This window comes from Felis catus, chromosome E3 (assembly GCF_018350175.1).
Source record: "Felis catus isolate Fca126 chromosome E3, F.catus_Fca126_mat1.0, whole genome shotgun sequence".
Taxonomy (NCBI): Eukaryota; Metazoa; Chordata; class Mammalia; order Carnivora; family Felidae; genus Felis; species Felis catus.
In genome coordinates this window covers 8,259,931-8,279,898 of record NC_058383.1, presented here as the reverse complement: position 1 = coordinate 8,279,898, position 19,968 = coordinate 8,259,931, and the positions used below count along the sequence as shown (strand labels likewise).

At 52.3% G+C, this 19,968-nt stretch overlaps 1 protein-coding gene across 3 annotated transcripts in view; it reads right to left on the bottom strand.

The window, feature by feature from the left end:
* The window catches only part of COL26A1 (collagen type XXVI alpha 1 chain), a 169,591-nt gene that overhangs the window by 107,690 nt on the left and 41,933 nt on the right, over positions 1-19,968 (bottom strand). For all 3 annotated transcript variants that reach the window (XM_011290370.4, XM_011290368.4, XM_011290369.4), the window contains exon 2: positions 10,190-10,312. In XM_011290370.4, the coding sequence (XP_011288672.1) occupies positions 10,190-10,312 (123 nt within the window). The remainder of the gene's footprint in view (positions 1-10,189; positions 10,313-19,968) is intronic.

The window sequence follows — 19,968 nt, the reverse complement described above, 5'->3', positions numbered from 1 at the left end:
TCTCTCCACTCTTACTCAGTGAGTGCCGGCAGTTCTGGCCAGAGAAAAGGCAAAGACAGAAAATGACAGACACACAGATCTGAAATGAGGAAACAAGGCAGTTGCTACTTACAGATGACATGATCGTCTGAAGAAAAAAAGTGTCACGGAATCTACAGAAAAATGCCCAAAACTAACATACAAACTCAACAAGGTCAGAGGATATAATATAAACACACACAAAGGGGCGCCTGGGTGGCGCAGTCGGTTAAGCGTCCGACATCAGCCAGGTCACGACCTCGCGGTCCGTGAGTTCGAGCCCCGCGTCGGGCTCTGGGCTGATGGCTCAGAGCCTGGAGGCTGTTTCCGATTCTGTGTCTCCCTCTCTCTCTGCCCCTCCCCCGTTCATGCTCTGTCTCTCTCTGTCCCAAAAATAAATAAATGTTAAAAAAATTTTTTTTTAAATAAATAAACACACACAAATATCTATTGCATTTATATATACTGGCAACGAACACAAGGATATTGAAACTGAAAAGTCAAGTTTACCAGTTTTACCAAAAGGCACTACTTACAATCACTCCAAAAAAAAAAATTTTTTTTTTAAAAGAAAGAACAGAGCACGTAGGCCAAAAACTGTAAGAAAGCAATGAAAGATGAAATAAGTAAAAAAAAAAAAAAAAAAAAAAAATCCAAATAAATGGAGAGACATACGATATTCCTGGACTGGAAGACTGAACATAGTAAGGTAATAATTCTCTCCAAGTGGATGTAAAGGTTTCATGCAATTCCTGCAAAAATCGCATCAAGATTTTTGGTAGCTGTAGACCGGATTATCATAAAATTTATATGAAAAGACAAAGGAACTAAGGTTGCTAAGCCAATTGTGAAGAGGAAGAAGGAAGTGGGAACAAAATCAGCCTCTCCGATTTCAAGACTCATTACATAGGAACAGCAAGACCAACAGGTAATGAGACGGACCCGTAGACGCGTATTATCAACAGAACAGAACAGAGAACTTAGACCAACACAAATATACCCAAATGATACTTTTACATTTTACTTTATTATTTACTTTGAGAGACAGAGTGCCAGCAGGGGAGGGGCAGAGACAGAGGGGGAGACAGAGAGTCCCAAGGGGGCTCCGTGCTGTCAGTGCAGAGCTCGATAAACGGTGAGATCACGACGTGAGCCCAAATCAGGAGTCGAACACTTAACCGGCTGAGCCACCCAGGTGCCCCCGAAATGATTTTTAGCAAACATGCAAAAGCAGTCCAAGAAAGGAAGGCGGCCATCTCAGCAATGGTACTGGAGCGATCAGATATCCACAGACAAAAAAAAAATTAGCCTTGCCCTAAACATCACCCCTTGTGCAAAAATTAACTCAAAATGGATCGTGGACTTAAATGTCAAACACAAAACTGAAAACCTTTTAGAGGAAAACATAGGAGAAGATCTCCAAGATCGAAGGCAAGGCAAAGAGTTCATAGAAAACCACAATGAGGGGCGCCTGGGTGGCGCAGTCGGTTAAGCGTCCGACTTCAGCCAGGTCACGATCTCGTGGTCCGTGTCCGTGAGTTCGAGCCCCGCGTCAGGCTCTGGGCTGATGGCTCAGAGCCTGGAGCCTGTTTCCGATTCTGTGTCTCCCTCTCTCTCTGCCCCTCCCCCGTTCATGCTCTGTCTCTCTCTGTCCCCAAAAAAAAATAAAACGTTGAAAAAAAAAAAAAAAAAGAGACTACACAGAATGGCTAAAATGGAATAGAGTGATAACACCAAATGCCGGCAGGGAAACAGAGAATCTGGGTCAGTGAGACCTTGCTGGTGGAAATGTAAAATGGTACAGCCACTCTGAAACCGGTTTGGCAGGTTCTTAGAAAAACTAAACACACAACCACCAAAAGACCCAACAATTGCACTCGTGGGCACTTGCCCAGAGAAATGAAAACCTGTGTTCACGCAAATATCTGAAGGAACCGGAATGTTTACGCAGTTTTATTCCGAATGGCCCCAAACTGGAAACAACCCAGAGGTCTCTCAACAGATAAATGGCTAAACCACCTGGTACACGCACGCCGTGGAATACTATTCGGCAATAAAAAAGGAACGAACTGCTCGTACACTCAACAGCCCAGATCACTCTCCGGAAAATGACGATGAGAGAAAAAACCCACTGCCCAAAGTTTACCTACTTTTCGTTCCGTTCTTGAAATGGCAAAGGTTTTTTTTAATTTTTTTAAATGTTTATTTATTTTTGAGAGAGAGACAGACAGACAGAGCATGAGCGGGGGGAGGGGCAGAGAGAGAGGGAGACACAGGATCGGAAGCAGGTTCCGGGCTCTGAGCTGTCAGCACAAAGCCCGAAGCGCGGCTCGAACCCACGAACCGTGAGATCATGACTTGAATCGAAGTCAGATGCTTAGCCGACTGAGCCACCCAGGTGCCCTGAAATGGCAAAGTTTTAAAGGTAGAGAACAGATTGGTGGTTACCAGGGATTTGAGAGGCATTGGGGAGCAGGAGGAGAGTGGGTGTGGCTTCAGAAGGGCAATATGCGGGGTCCTGCGGTGCAGAGAATATTCTGTGTCTTGACTGCATTAATGTCAGTATCTCAATGCGTTGGTTGTGACACATTCTCTCATTCTGCAAGATGTCATCATTGAGAGGAACAGAATGAACGGTACACGGGATCCAAACAAGAGACGAAACGTACGGAACCTCTCTGTATTATTTCTTACGACTTCACGTGAATTGACGTCGCTCTCAAAATAAATAGCTGATCAGAAAGAAACCTCAATCAGATCATTTCTCATCTCTACTTAAAACTCTCCATGGCTTCCCGATACGCCGACTCAAAGCCAAACTTAAGCCACAGAGATCAGCCTCTGCCTATACCCTCCTCCTCAGTTGCTCTGCTGCTGGACATGGACCTCCTCTCTGTTCCTTCGTCTGGGACCTCCCTTTCTCAGGGCCTTTGCACCGACCACCCTTCCCGATCATCACATGGAAGCTGTTTCTCCTCACTCTTTGCTCAGCATCAACATCATCCCCCCAGGGTGTCTCCCCTACCTGCTCTGAAGTAGCCCCAGTCCGTGCCCGGCCACATCAGCCTATCTGAAGGTGACGCACTCATTACGAGGCAATATTTTCTCTCGTTTTCATATTTAGCTGAACGTAAAGTCCATGGGGAAAATGACTTGGTCTTACTCTCCATCACGTTCCCCTCTGGCACACAGTAGGGCCCTCCATGAATATTTGCAGGAAGGGCTGAGCGGGGGAAAAAAAATGCAAGCAAAGAGGTCTGCGTGGGGCTCCTGGGGGAGAGGGTAGGGGCCGGGGAGGCACTGGGGGCACATGCCAGTCCCCAAGTGCATTCTGAACACTACCACACCCTCCCTTCCCCCACCTGCATACTTTTGTCATAAAAATGTCATCAGGATGTAATGACATAACGTGCCGACTTCCAAGCCTTCTGCCAAGAGAGGCCCCACCAAGGATTACAGCCATGCCGATCCCTAAATCCAACTACGCAGAAATGCAGAAACCCCTTCTCCCCGCCACGGCCCCGCACAGACCCGGCAGGGAGCAGCCGCGGGCAGCAGGGGGGGCGCCAGTGCAGGTGCCCCCCGCCCTCGGGCAGGAAACGTGCTCCTGCGCTCTCTTACCAGCCACTCGTCATTCACCTGACATTTGTACCTCCTTTCAGAGTCCTACCAAGGTCCTGGGGTTTGTCACGGCCAACACTGGCCTAGACACGCCTCAGCACTGAATCCCCAAAGCCCTCCCACGAGGCAGGTCCTATCGTCATCTTTACAAACGAACCAAGTGAAACCCCAGCCCCCACCCCTTCTCTTCCTACCCCCGGCTCCACCGCCCGCTCTGTGTGCAGACCCAGCCCACGTCCTCCAGCTCCAGCCAGGCCAGCCCCTCCTGTAAACAGCCACCCTCGCCAGCCCCGTGGGCTTCGGGCTGTGCCCACCACGCACAGTCCCCCAGATTCGGGGAAGAGGCCAGAGCCGAGCCGGAAGCCTATTTACCCAGGTGGCCAGAGAATGGTCCAGAAGAGGGGCTTAGGCTCCCCCTGGCCCCACGGACTGCTTGCCCGCAAGGAGGAACATGGCTGGAACAGCTGGAGGAGGGGCCAGGACACGGGTTCTTCTTGCCTGGGTGGGAAGTCCATTTGCCCCAGGAGCCCTGCTCTGTGGCCCAGGGGGTGGGGGCAGGCAGGGTCCCGGTCACGCCTGGTGCCGCCGCACCGCCCACAGCTCCGGAGGTGGCAGAGGCAAGAAATACGGAAACCTAGAAACTTCTACGTAAACACTGAGGTTGAAACGTGTCAAGGCACACTGGGCAGCCAGGACTATAAGCAACACGACACGACATAAGGCAGCTCTGGGGGGGCTCGGCCGGGGTTGGCCATCCTAACCTCAGGGGGGAAAAACGCAGCTTCAAAGCGTGATGAGGTTGGCCGTCCACTAAGGGCTGCTCCCAGGGCGATACGCCTGGGATCTGCTTCAGAGCTCAGCCATGGCCCAGCCCCGGCTTGCATGCCCACGGCACTTCTCACAAGCCCGCCTCACATCATCCGCCGACAGCCCCCTGGGGAAGCCTTCTACCACCCCTACTTTAGAGTCAGGGACGCCCAGGCTCAGAGGACAAATCCTGACCGGTGAGACCTCAGGGGAACCTCCTGGGGGCCCTGGAAAAGACAGTGCCCTCTGATAGGAGGCAACCGTACACCACATCCCCGGGCTCCTTTATTTGGGAGACTGTTGTTGATGCCCGGAGCTGCGGCCGCCCTTCTGTGACCGTGCAGAGCAACACGGCAGACACACAGGAGCTGGCAGAGAGTGAAGTCCACAGGGCCCAAGATCTCGAGAATACTATTGGCTTAATAACTCCACTGGGACAGAGCTACACAATCCTGGGCTGTTTCATACCTGGATAAATCCCCTCACAGAAAACCCCAGCTCAGGGAAGCCCAGGGTTGGGGGTCCCCACCCCGTCTCTGGCTCCACTCTCAGGGCACCTTGCTCCCGCACAGCAGAGATGACAGATGCGACTGTGTGCCTGTTTCTGCTGTGGTTTGACGAATGCCCCCCCCCAACCACCACCACCGCTACTTGGTCATGGGCTCCCCAAGTCAGGGCCTGGTCTGGGTTCTCACATCACGCTCTCCTGAGGCCTCCCCAAGGCCTGTACGCAGGAGGAGGTCAACAAGTACTTATTTGGTGGAGGAAAGGGGCTGGGTCATAAAATCTTAGGAGCATCCTTCTGGGGCCTGTAAACCCAATTCGATCCTTGTGACTATTCTTTTTTTTTTTTTAATTTGTTGTTGTTTATTTATTTTTGGGAGAGAAAGAAACAGAGCAAATGAGTGGGGGAGGAGCAGAGAGAGAGAGGGAGACACAGAATCCAAAGCAGGCTCCAGGCTCCGTCCGAGCTCCCAACACGGGGCTCGAACCCACAAACTGCGAGACCACGACCCGAGCCCAAGTCAGACGCTTAACCGACTGAGCCACCCAGGTGTCCCTTTGTGACTATCCTTTGGACCTTGGGCAAGTCACTCTGCTCTCTGAGCTTCAATCTCCCAGTGGCGAGTTTGTGGATCAGTTTATAAGACAAGGGCTTGCCTTCGCAACAAACTGTCTTATTCACAGTTCTCACCATCACGCACACCCTGCGCAGGAATTCAAAGTGTTCTGACGCCTTTGATCTTGAGCACAGAACAGACGCTGTGTTGTTGCACACGGTGACCAGCGCTAAGATAAAGCGGGATAAGGGGCTGGAAAGTGACAGGTGCCAAGGAGGAAAGCCACTGAATCAGGTCAGGAGATTCAGCTGTTCCAGGGCTGAAACCGGGCTGGGCGGAAAAATGAGCAGATGTGAAGGCCCTGAGGAAGGACGGGGTGGTCCGTGTGGACAGAGCCCAAGGAACAGGGCAGCCCATGGAGGGCTCTGGGGTCAGGAGGGGAACAGGGTCCATGTCACGTGAGACGCTGATCAGCTGTGGAGAGGGGTACAGACTTTACCATAACAGAGACGGAAGCTTCTGGAAGGTTTGGGGCAGGGCAGTACCTTGATCTGACAGAGGCACTGGAGAGACCAGCGAGCAGCTACTATAAATACAATGCCTCTTATATATGAAGCCAGCAAACCCGGGACCGGGATGGGAGCGCACACGGTGCCCCAGGTGGCCAGGGAGCTGGTGACAGCGCCACACCCGGCCGTCCTTCCTCTCCCTGCCCAGCCGGCAGCCCGAGGCCAAAGACTGAGGGGATGCACCCCAATCCTAACTCAGATAGGAGTTACTGGAGAGAGAGGAACGTACGTCAACACCTCATTCCTGAGCAAGTAATAGTAATTTCAGTGGCAGTGATAATTGAGAGCAGAAATACGGAATTCCTCTAAAGAAAGAGAATTAAGTCTTACTCAACAAAGGGAAGGCGCAGGACAAATGTGTGTCTGATGTGACCGAACATTCTGTTCTCCGCTCCTAACGCCAAGGAGAGGGAGAGAACTCTCCGAAGGCCTGTTAAACACCCACACTGAGGACCAGACCCTGATGCTTCTGAAAAGTGTCCAGATAATTGCTGAAGTCCTAAAGCAAAGGGCAGTTGTGAAAATTAGTGATCATTTGGGAAATTTGTCCGGTTGAGGTCAGAGATTCAGTAGTTAGCTTACGTGGCTTTTCTTAAAGATGCCTTATTGTATTTTACAAAGTATAAAAGCCTCAACTTATCATTTTGACATGAAGAAAGCCGTCCTTCCAAGGGTTTTGAGTTAAGGAATCCTGATGGCTCACTTTTTAAATTATTTTTAATGTTTATTTATTTTTAGGAGACAGAGACGGAGCACAAGCAGGGGAGGGGCAGAGAGAGAGGGAGACACAGAATCTGAAACAGGCTCCAGGCTCTGAGCTGTCGGCACAGAGGCCGATGTGGGGCTCAAACCCATGAACCATGAGATCATGACCTGGGCCCGAGTTGGACGCTTAACCGACTGAACCACCCAAGTGTCCCAAATTCCATCTCTTGGAGGGAGCTGTTCCCAAGCTTGGCTCCCCTCTACAAAAAGCAAGATGCAGGCATTCGAACTGAGGCGGGTGTAGCCTTGCTTCTCAGGGGCCGGCCTCCCTATTGGAAGAGCGGGGCACCCATTCCTCACACTGAGCTGAGAGCCGAAGTCCACCCTGTTGGGGGTCACTTACAGACCAGACTCCAAAGACCCTTCTCTCAGAAGATGCTCCTAAGATCCAGAGGTGGTAACCTGGTCATCTGAGGCTTCCTGCTAATGACAAAGGCAGGGAAGACCCAGGAATTCAGCTCCTGGGGGCCCAGGGGAGTTAAGGAAAGGGCGGGGGGGCCTCTGTGCCTTCTGCTGAAAAGGTAGGGGGGGTCAGCATCTTTTTCTTCATTTACGGATCCACTGGCCATCCCTCCAGCACAGCAGTTAAAAGCAGACCTTTCTCTTAAAATTTAAAATGGACATATCTGGGTGCCTGGGTGGCTCAGCTGGTTGAGCGTCCGACTCTTGATTTCGACTCAGATCATGATCCCAGGATCATGGGATCGAGCCCCACGTCCAGCTCCACGCTGAGTGTGGAGCCTGCTTAAGATTCTCCCCCTCCCTCCTCCCTTCTGCCCCCCCAAAATAAAAAATAAAAATAAAATAAAATGGATGTCTCCATTTAGTTAGCCATTCCCTTTATAGAAGGAATAATTGCAAACATACTCGTGTATAATGTGGACCCCAAGCTAAGAACCTCTACTGTTAAAACATTATGAAAAAATTTTTTAATTATGAAAATAGGGGCTCCTGGGTGGCTCAGTCGGTTAAGCGTCCGACTTCAGCTCAGGTCATGATCTCACGGTTTGTGAGTTCAAGCCTCGTGTCGGGCTCTGTGCTGACAGCTCAGAGCCTGCAGTCTGCTTCGGATTCTGTGTCTCCCCCTCTCTCTGCCCCTCCCTTGCTCACACTCTGTCTCTCTCTCTCTCTCTCTCTCTCTAAAATTAAATAAACATTAAAAAAATTAAAAAAAAAACGTGTAAAAGTGTCCGACTCTCGATTTTGGCTCAGCTCATAATCTCACAGTTTCGTGAACTCGAGCCCCGAGTTGGGCTCTGTGCTGACAGTGAGGAGCCTGCTTGGGATTCTCTCTCTCTCTCTCTCTCTCTCTCTCTCTCTCTCTCTGCCCCTCCCCCACTCATGCTCTTTCTCTCTCAAAATAAATAAACTTAAAAAAAATTTTTTAAACACGTAGAAGTGTTAAATATATATCATGATGCTGACTGAAGTACAGTCTATAGCAGTTAAAACGAGGAAACCAATTTAAATATCCATTCGTTGAGGACAAGGGGCATCAATGATGATGCTTCACTGCAATGAAGGGGCTTTGAACAGCCATTAAAAAGGAGGTGGCTGTACGGGAAGTGATTGCAAAATATTGTTCTGGGGGGAAGCAAGTTGCAGGACAAAAGAACACCATCTGGTCTTTGTTTAAGAAAATGCATATATGTGTGTAAGAGGAGCAGAGTCTGTTATAGAGGAGGCACAGAGGAGACGTACCATTAATACTAATAATGGGATCATGTAGGTGTAATTCGAGAGGAACAATGCTCAATTTCTGTAATATTTGGGATTTTTTTTTTTTTGGACAGTGAGTATATATCACGTTCTTCCTAATAACAATGACAGCAATAACAATGAAAGGTAGAATGAAAAATCTAGAAGAGAAACAAGCCACCCTCTCCCCGGCGAGCTCTGCAGCCTGTGTGGCCCAGGACCAGAATCGCTGCCACATTCGTGGGTCCCAGCAGAGCAGCTGCAAAGCTGATTCTGGGCACTGGCTGCACGCTGAGCCCTGTAGGGGGCACCACTGTGCAGGCAAGGGCCCCGACCCCTGGGCTCATCCATCCTTGGTGATGAAAACACACCCAATTTATGATGACCCTGGGATGGTTAATCTGTGTCACTCTGGCTAGACCAGAATACCCAGATATTTGGTCGGGCACGAATGGGGGTTGCCGTGAAAGTTTTTTTTTTTTTAAGTTCATTTATTTTCAAACGAGGGCGGAGGGGCAGAGAGAGAGAGGGAGAGAATCCCAAGCAGGGTCTGCGGTGTGTGGCAGATGTGGGGTTCGAACCCACAAACCTTAGATCATGACCTGAGCCGAAGGTGGACGCCTAACTGACTGAGTCACCCAGGCGCCCCAAAAGTGTTTTTTTTTAATTGAAGTGTAGTTGACATATAGCTAGTTTCAGGTGCACAACATCGTGGCTGGACAATTATATACATCACAAAATGCTATGATAAGTGTCTTCACCGTCTGTCACCATACCAAGTTATTCCCGTATTACTGACTATATCGCCGATGCTGTGCTTTTCACCCCGTGACTCTTAATCTCATGCACTTACTTTTCCCAGACCACTCTGGCAACCACTAGTTTGTCCTCTGTATGTATGAGTCTGTTTCTGGTTTTTTGTTCTTTTGGGCAGGGATTTGGAATTTGAGAAGGGTGGTCCCAGGCAGAGAGGGGCAAAGGGTCTTGGAGGCACAAACCCATGGCCGGACAGGTGTGGAGTGGAGAGTAAAGGAAGCTGGAGCCAGAAAAGGGACTGGAGGGGGAGAGGACTAGGAGGCAGATGAGGTGGGGTCTCAGAGACCTCGAATGTGGCCCCAGGAATTCAGATCTCTTCCTATGAATCTGAGAGCTGCCTGAGGGCTGTGGGTGGGGGCTGTAAGAGAGGTGGGGCCGTGAGGGGCGGAGCTGTGAGGGGCGGGGCCGTGAGGGGCGGGGCCGTGAGGGGCGGGGCAACGAGGGGCGGGGTCATGAGGGGCGGGGCCATGAGGGGCGGGGCCATGAGTGGCACAGCTGAGAAGAGCGGGGGCAGTCAGGGGCGGGGCTGAGAGGGGTCTCACGGGCCCTTCTCCATCCCCCTGTCCCCTCCGCCCACTCGCTGTCTATGGTGCTCTTCTGCTCATCAAATGCCCCCTGGATTATGAAGGTCTTTCAGGGTAGGAAGCGTGTCTCTTTCATCTGGCCCGCACATACCCTCCCCCCGTGGTCTGTCCACAAAAGGTGCTGCGTAAATGCATGCTCAGTTCTTGTTTCCAAGCGTCAACCCCCCCTCCCCAGCAGCTTGTGTTGGGGTCCGATTCATCCAAAGGAGCAGAAAGGAAGAGCAGAGGTGGCCAGCCCCACAGCCTTTACCTCACAAGGTTGGCACAGGGCCCGGGCCACCGGCAGCTCTGGTACACGCGCTGGACCACGGTCTCGGAGCCATTCTGCACCTGGCAGGACACCGTCCGCGTCACCGTGTGATGGCACCAGTGCCTGTGGGGAAAGCGACAGTCGTGACGTTATTACTGAGGGGCTGACTGCGGGTCAAAAGGCCGTGATGGCCGAGGAGGGGCCCCTCCACGAGGCTGGGGGATAAGGGGCCCACTGAGACCCCGGGACCAGGTCCAAGGGGAAGGGAGAGTAGCCATACCCTTTGGCCACCAAGTCCTGGCATCATACCTGTCATCTAGTGCTCAGAATCAACCCCTGCCCACAGAGAAATCCCACTCTGGCGAGGAAGAATAAGAAGAAAGTGATTAAGAGGCGCCTGGGCGGCTCAGTCGTTAAGCATCCGACTTGGGCTCAGGTCATGATCTCACGGTTCTTGGGTTTGAGCCCCGCATCAGGCTCTGTGCTGACAGCTCGGAGCCTGGAGCCTGCTTCGGATTCTGTGCCTCCCTCTCTCGCTACCCCTCCCCTGCTCACGTTCTGTCTCTCTCTCTCTCTGTCTCTCTCAAATAAACATTAAAAACTTTAAGAAAAGGAAGTGATTAAAATCCACAGGAACCCGGGCCATAAGTACAATGAAAGGACACGCACAGGGAGCTATGGGAACACAGTAGGGCACCGGACCCCAGTCCTAAGAAAGGCCAACCACCTGAGTACCGAAAGGTAACAGTCAGCCCACAGCAAATGCAATTACAGGTGGACCAAAGGTTGGAGGAAGGGGAGGAGCCAGGAGAAAGGCACGGTGCCTGCCAGGCTAGATGTGGGTCTTATCATGAAGTCAGCGGGGAGCCACTGAAGGACTCCCCAGAGGGATGCCCACGGGTCTGAGTTTAGAGCACTTCCTCTGGTGCACTGTGTAAGAGGTACAGAGGCCTGAGCTGGGGCGTGGCAGTGAGGAGGAAGGGACATACGCAAACAATATGGAGATTGGATCCAGATGGCAGACAAGCACATACTCCCGTCTCCCCCTTCCATCCCCAGATCCTAGAAACTGGAAATCTAAAAACAAGCCCCTGTTGGGACATCAGCAAGACGGTGGATAGGAGATCCCCCATTCACACACACACAACCCGCCACCGTCCCCCCCCCCCCGACTCAGTAACAATAATTTGGCAGCCAGCCATGGACAAAAATGCCTTTGCGGGAGCTTTGGGATTTTTGTAGACCGTATCTCTTGTAAGGGGTCAATATCCAAAACATACAAGGAACTCAAAAGACTCAATAGCAAAAAAACAAATAGTCTGAGTTTAATGGCCAGAAGGACCTGAAGAGAAATTTTTCCAAAGACATACCGACGGCCACCAAGTATATGAGAAGGCGCTCGACATCACTCAACATCAAGAAAACGCAAATCGGAACGAGATGTCACCTCACACTCGTTAGGATGGCTATTATCGAAGGGAAGTAAGGTAACAAGTGCTGGTGAAGGTTCGGAGAAAAGGCAACCCTGGTGTGCTGTTGATGGTGATGTACATTGGTGCAGCCACTTTGCTAGGCTCTTGAAAGGAATTAAAAATGGAACTACCATAGGATCCAGGAATTGCACTTCTGGGTACATATCCAAAGGAAAGAATATCAGTATCTGGAAGAGATCTCTGCACTCCATGCTCCCTGCAGCATTATTCACAACAGCCAAGATGGAAACCGAAGTGTCCATCCATGAATGAATGGACAAAGAAAATTTAGAACACACACACACACACACACACACACACACGACAGAATGTTATTCAGCCATAAAAAAAGGGGTCCCTGGGTGGCTCAGTCGGTGAAGCATCTGACTCTTGGTTTCTGCTCAGGTCATGATCTCACAGTTCGTGGGTTCGAGCCCCCCATTGGGCTCTGTGCTGACAGTGCACAGCCTACTCATGATTCTCTCTTCCCCTCTCTCTCTACCTCTCCCCTGCTTGCTCTCTCTTTCTCTCAAAATAAATAAATAAGCTTTAAAAAAAAAAAAAGATTGGAAAAAAAGGAAGGAAATCCTACCATTTGTGATAACGTGGATGAACCTGGAGGATGGTATGCTAAGAAGCCAGACACAGAAAGACAAATGCTGTGTGATCTCATTTGCATGTGGAATCCAAAACCACATGCACCAGAGACTAGAAAAACCAGAGTAGCACAGGGGTTGCCAGGAGTTGGGGGAGGGCGGGAGGAGAGGGGAGATGGGGAGATGTTATCAAAGAACACAAACCGGCAGTTATAAGATGAGTAAGTTCCGGGACCTAATATACAGATTAAATCTGCACATGGTGATTATAGTTAATTATACTGACTAGGGTACTTGAAATTTGCTAGGAGAGTAGGTCTTGAGTGTTCGCACCACAAACCAAAACAAACGATGGTAACTATGTGAGGTGATGAATGTTAATCATCTGTAGTAATCATTTTACAATGTATATGTATATTAAGTCATCATGTTGTATACCTTTGGGGGGTTGAAGCATGGGGGGGAGATACCTGCTTTTTTAAATTTGTCGATCATAACTCAATAAAGCAGAAAATATAAATAAATAAAAATAAAACTCAGCCAGAAATTTTGAGGAACTAAAAGTCAGTAGAACAAAGTTGAAGGAGGAACCAGAAACACACAGGAAAAGGGACTCAGGAGCAGCAGATGCGGCTAGTCTGATAGAGGAGGGACCCAGAGGTGACTATCGGAGGACTACAGTACAAGGAGTCAGATGGGTAGGACCTGATCCCTACCCCTGCTGATGTCGAGAATCAGGCATTAGGTTCACCTGCCAGGACACAGGTGTGGTTGGAAGTGGGTCCCTCAAAAGCTGATGCCCCCCGGGAGAAACCGCGACCCTCTTGAGTTTATACAACTGCATTCTTGCACATTCCTTCTCTACCCTGCACCTACTACCAGCCCTCCAAGAGGCAACAAAGCAATAAACAGCAAAAGAGACAAACCAGTGGGAACCCCCAAATACCATGATTCTCAAATTATTCCAGAAAAAAAGGCCAGCACCGTGAAAGAAAGGCATCAGCTCAACAGACGATAAATCGCACTTCAGGAAAAGACAACTCCTAAAGCAAACAGATGAAGACAATTTTTTAAAACGTAATTAACGTCCTCGAAGAGATAAGAGGATTGTGCACTTGTAAAAGGTATTACGAAATGGGAAAAAAATGAGACCGCTTGGAAATGAAATATACGATGGTAAAAACCAAAAGCTCAACAGATGGGCTGAAAAACCAGCATGGAAACAGCCAGAGAGAGAGCAGATGAGCCGGAAATCCAAGCCATGAACTTTCCAAGGATATACCGCAGGGGGGAAAGGAGATGGAAAATGCGGGAGAAAAGGGGAAAGACCCAGAATACAGACGACGTGCCAACCTATGTCGATTAGTAGCTCTGGAATGGGAGACTGGAGACAGCAAAGGGAATACACACATGAAGAAAGAGAAAAGAGAGTTCGACGAAGACATGAGCTCTTGACAGAAAGAGCCCACTGGGGGGCTAAGCAAGATGAACGCAGACAGACATATTGTGATGAAACATCAGAAATCTCAGGATGCAGACAAAATACCAAACGCTAGAGAAAGGAAAGTAACACAGACTATCTACAATAAGCTGAAATTAGATCTTAGCAGCAGCACCAGATTCATGAAGAAACAGAGTGGTTTTGGGGTACCCGGGTACCCCAAAACCAAGAAAAGAATTCCACAGATTTAAAATCATACATAAATATTATGTGTGACCTTGCATCGAAAAAAGTCAAAATCTTGACAATTTTCTAGGAAAGTTCCAATATTTGCACAGTCAAAAAGACCACAGAAATAATCAAAAGTCCATCCCTCTCCCCAAAGGCACCTGGAGACCTAGTTCAACACATGGTTCCGCCATCAACTTGCTGTGTGACTTGAGCCAAGTGACGTCCCCTCTCTGAACCTCAGTTAAAAAAAAATTCCACTTTTCAAGGTTATGGTGAGGGCCACACGAGCAGACTGAGGTTAGTGATGGGAAGATCATGTGGTCCTACCTAACCCAGAGTCTCGCTGAATGGCTGGCTCCTGAAACCCCAAGTTGTTCATGAGAGCCCAGGGACTGACCTTCCTAATTTGCAGATGGGAGAAGTAGTGGCCAGTTAAACCTCACAGCCCACAGCTCAAACCTGATGCTGAGCTGGGAAGGGAACCCAGCCTTCCAGCCCCGGGGACCAGCAGGGTCCCACCTCCCCCGTACGAATCTCCACTCCTTCTGCCAGCTCGCTCTGGAAATCGTGCGAGACGTCAGCGGTCTGGGCTCTTCCTCCAGCTCTACCAAGGAGCATCAGTGCCACCCAGGCACCCAGCATGATTCTCTTCGGGATGAACCAACCCAAGGACAGTGCTCCGTCCCGAGATCCGTCCCCGGCGCCTGGAACAGACGGGCCGTCCAGCCATCTCTGAATCACACCGGGTCGGGGTTTTCTATAGGGAAATGAGCTGTGAATTGCAAAACATTTTCAAATGCCTCGATTCATCATCTCCAGACATTTGATCTTTTAATGGGCTGTAAATGGCTTCCCAAAATCAAAACGTGGCCAAAAACAACGAAGGAGGCAGGCAGAGACCAGGAGAGAGGGATCCAGGCCTTTTCGGATGGAATTCAAAACCCCGTTCATCTCCAGGCACCACGATCGCAGGAAATCTTGGTGTCAGGCTCTCTGCTCCCGTGTGGGGTCCGTCTTAGGATCCCCATGTCCTGAACATTAAGTCTACGTCTGGGTGGCACCCTCTGAGCACAGGGTGCACGGTGGTGGGTGAATAGAGCTGTACGTAGTACAGAATTAACTCCACCCAGAGACCGGCTTGGCAGGAGACATGTATGTCCCTTTTACGACTCTCCTGGAAGGACTGGCCTGAGAGCACAGAATTGGGGAGCGGTGGGGCTGGTCCTTGAACTGCCTGGGCAGCGAGGGTGCCCTCAGCGGCCCTCACCAGGACAGGAGGGACTGGCATTATCTTTGGGCAGCAAATGTCTCTTCGACGTCTCATCTCTCCCTCTCCAGCTGGGTTCTCATGCAGGCTCCAGGAGGGGAAACTCATTCTCAGCCCTGGGGACAGAAGGGCTCCCCTCCAGGTTCCTTTTCCTTATGAGATAAGCTCAGTCCCCGATAGGGTGGAACAAGTGACTTGGCCCTGCTCCAGGAGACCCCGAGGCCGCTCCTACGGCGGTTTTCACCGAGCTAAGTGTTTGGCTCCATGGCTTGGCCAAGCTCCAAAACTCTTAATTTAGGGCCCTTTGGGACAGCAAGTGCTAAGTGGCTTCAGGAAATCAGGGCACAATGGAACGGGGGGGCCTTCAGGACGCCCCCAGCCATGCCCACCTCTGAATGCAACTAACCAACTGGTCCCCGACGCTGCCTGCCACCCAGGGAGGTGGCGACACAGCAGCCCCTCCTCCCCACAGCCCTGGTCCCACCCCAAGCACTGAACCCCGAGCCCCCCACTTCTCCCATCTGAGCTTTGCTTTGGGACTTGATCTCACTCACACTTTCACTCCATCCGCAGGACCCCAAGCTCTGAGCCTGAACCAAGCCCCAGGGCTTTGACCACGTCCTCCCCTCCCGGGAGGATCACCCAGTCTGCCCCCTTTCCCTCGTCCCGTGCTCTGCTCCGCCCTCATGTTGAGTCACCTCAGTGATTCCCCTTGAACCCTGACATAGGCCCTACTTGTCTAGACCGTGGTCACGCATCACCATAGCCCGTGGGACACTTCAGTGGTCCAGCACTGAGCACATCGCCATCCAGACCCAACTTAGTGCATCTTGGAAACGAACACCACCAAACTCCTGGCCCCTCTACCCAGAAGCCCCAGCAGCCAGTGGCCCCAGACTCCACCCTCTCCATCCCCCACTTCCCATGGCTAACTAGCCCGCACGCCAGGCAAGCCCACCTCCTACACCCCTCTCCTGCTCCGTCTGGATCTTGCACCTGGACAGCCTGGGTACCTGCTGGTCCCCCAGCCTCCAGCCCTGTCCCCTGCAGTCTCCTCTACATGCCACCAGAGGGCACTCCCTAAACCACAAATCTGTCCTGTCCCGGTAGTCACCTCCCCTCTCCAAACCCTCTCTCAGCTCCCCATCCCCCAAAGCTCCCACCCATCTTCCTGGTCCCACCTCCCAGCACACTCCATGTTGCCACCCACACCGGCACGCTGTCCCCCCTGGCACGCCATCTCCTCTTCTTCTGTTTGGCCAACTGCCACTCGACCAGTCTTTATTCAGCCCTAATCGTATTAGAAAACTATAGGCTCCCAAGGACAGTGGGCTCAGGGCAGGCCTCGTAAAGGTGTGCCGATCTGACCCCAGGCCCTATGTCCCAGCAGGACCTTCTCTCATCCACATTCACTCACTTACCAAAAACCGCTTCTCAGGCTCTAGGCCCTGAGCCCCACAAGGTCTGCCCCCACGCCTGCGACCGCCCATCTCAAGGTTAAGGGTATTGAGTTCCAGGCCCCCCTCCACTTGGCCCTGATCATTCGAATCACCTGGCCGTACCCTGCCCAACCTCCAGAGGCCAGTTCCAGGGGCTCTGCCTGCCAGTTGGGTACAAGGAGCTCTATGAGGGTGGAGGTTGGCAGCCTGGAGGCAACGGCCCGATGGACGGGCAGTCTGGATGACTCTGGCCACGCCCCTGAAGCGGAGCCCATGGGGCCCTGGCCGGTCCCCAGAGAGATACAGGCAGAGGAGCCAGGTCCTCACCCCCTTCCAGGAGAGAGAGAGTAACTGTGGCACAGACAGCCCATCTGGCTCCTGACCACGCAGAGACCCTCTCCTGCGGCCAGAGTCCAGCCCGGGACCCCAAGACCTGTTTTGCGGTTGGCAAAGCAGTTCCAGGTACTGTTGTGGGCTGAGCTGTGTCCCCTCCCCGCAAATTCATATGTCGAAACCCTAACCCCCAGTAACTCAAGATGGGACTGCGTTTGAAGATATGTGAAGATAGAGTCTTTTGTTTTTTTTAAGTTTATTTATTTGAGGAAAGCTTGTATGCAGGAGAGGCAGAAAGAAACGGGGAGAGAGAGAATCCCAACCAGGCTCCATGCTGTCAGTGATCCTCATGCGGGGCTCGAACTCCTGAACCGTGAGATCATGACCCGGGCCGAAATCAAGGGTCAGATGCTTGACCGACGGAGCCACTCAGGTGTCCCAAGATAGAGTCTTTAAAGAGGGACTTAGATGAAGTCATTAGGGTCATTTGGGTGGGTTCGAACCCAGCATGAGTGTTGTCCTTTTAAAAAGAGGAAATGTGGGGCGCCTGGGTGGCGCAGTCGGTTAAGCGTCCGACTTCAGCCAGGTCACGATCTCGCGGTCCGTGAGTGCGAGCCCCGCGTCGGGCTCTGGGCTGATGGCTCGGAGCCTGGAGTCTGTTTCCGATTCTGTGTCTCCCTCTCTCTCTGCCCCTCCCCCGTTCATGCTCTGTCCCTCTATGTCCCAGAAAATAAATAAAAAACGTTGAAAAATAAAAAAAATAAAAAGAGGAAATGTGCCAATATGAATGCAAACACGAACAGAGGGGAGACGGCGCAAAGATCCGGGGAGACGGCAGTCATCCGCAAGCCAAGCAGAGGGGCCTCCGGGGAAACCACCCTTGTCAACACCTCCGTCTTGGACTTCCGGCGTCCAGCCCCGCGAGGAAATTCATGTCTGAAGCTCAAGCTGCCCGCATGAGGGCACCGACCGCCCGGTCCTCGGAAACTAACACACAGCCTTTGCATCCAGTGTCAGGTCGGAGCTTTACCAGAGGAGGCGGCTGAGCCTCCAGGGGACACAAGGTCACACGCTGAGTAAGTGGTCAGTTTAGGCCTTGGCGCTCGGTCTTCAGTCCCAACTCCGGGCTGCATCCACCTTGCCCTTGAGATCAGCAGACGGCTGGGGATCGGACTCAGTAGCCCCCGGCAGGGGCTTATTAGCCAAGTCCCTCCGGGAGCCCACACCCAAACCGGGAAGGTGGAGGGGCACATGTGAGACCACTGGGACGATGCTTGCGGGCAGTTCAGGCCACAGCAGGGCTCATAGGGTGGCCCTCGAGCCGCCTGGCTCCCTGCCCCCTCCTCACTGCAGCCCCCGATGCGGGTCAGACCTCCCATTCTTTCTCACTCAGCCCTGGGCAGCACGGACAGCTACAGACTCCACTTTTCAGATAAGGAAACGGGGCAGGGGGAGCGGGTATGCATCCGAGGCCACCCAACAAGCCAACAGGCAACCAAGATTCAAGCCCAGCCTGCCAGACCGACTCAAAGAGCACCTGGGTCCTGGCCGACTGCGGTCTCTCCCCTCGGGGCCACGCTGCCTGGAGCAGGCTGTGCAAACAGACGGGGCTCGGGGCGGCGGGCTGCTGAAGGAAACTGCAAAAGACCGGGAGCTGGCCGACACAGGGGCCTGGGGCCTGGGAGGGAAGAGGGATCCAAGCTCCATCTCCCCAGCCTGGAGCAAGGAGCCAAATCTAACAAGATGAAACATGACCGGGCGAACGTGGAGTCCGGCACTGAGGCCCCAAAACCCACCGGACGAGTCCCAGATGGGGCACGGAGGGTCTCGCCAACAGTGAGTTCAGCGTGAGTCAGCGGTGTGCTACAGCCTCCGAAAGGCAAGGGCAATCCCAGGCTGTCTTAATGCAGAAGAACGTCGAGAACGCCCTGCCCCCCTGTGCACCAGCCCATGTGCAGTGGACCCGGGGCTGAGCCACCAGATCCCCCTCAGCCAAGGGCTATCAGCGGTCGGACCCTCCCAAGCCTGCCTCAGCTGCCCAGAGCTGCCCTCGCCCGAGATCCGGCTCCCCCCGGGACGGCCCCCATCCAGGGCCTGGTTCGTTCATGAGTTGAAAGGCTCAGGGGCACCTGGGTGGCTCAGTCGGTTGAGTGAGCGACTTCATGACCTCGAGGTTCACGGGTTCAAGCCCTGCGTTGGGCTCTGTGCTGACAGCTCAGAGCCTGGAGCCTGCTTTGGATTCTGTGTCTCCCTCTCTCTCTCTCTGCCCCTCCTCTGCTCTCTCTCTCTCTCTCTCTCTGCTCCTGGGAGAGCCGCCACGATGGTGATAGAGGGCGCCTGGGAGGGGCGGCAGAGGCAGGACACCCACTCGGTGGGGAGAGGGTAAAGATACATGAGACTCACCCTATTGGAAAAGAGGAGGCAAAACCACAGGGTTTTTTGTTTTTTGGGTTTTTTGAGAAAGAGAGAGGGTGCAAGTGAGTGAGAGAGAGAGAAGCCCACCAGGGGCAGAGAGAGAGGGAGAGAAAGAGAGAGAAGCAGGGCTCACACGATGTGGGACTCGAACTCACGAACCGTGAGGTCATGACCTGAGCCAAAGTCAGATGCTTAACCGACTGAACCACCCAGGTGCCCCAACACCGAAGGTTTTTTAACCAGAGGGGAACCCACTCGGTGGGATTCAACGAGAAAACTCTGATGGCAGTAGAAAGGGACAGAGGCCAGAGGCTGGGCCAATCCGGAGAAATGGACAGAGTCCGTGAAGGTGCTCAGAGCTGAAGCCCACGCCTCTCCCCTTGAGACGGTCTCTCCATTTTCGGTTCTCCCTTCGGACAAACTGGGTCCAAACCTGCCAACCGTAGACCGTGGCCAAGTCTCTCCCAATAAGGTGAGTGTCTCTGTGGCTAATGCTTCTCTCCCTCTCTCAACCACGTGCGCCACTGTCCGGGGTGACGGTCTTGTTTATGCATTTTGAGACAGACCGAGACAGCATGAGTTGGG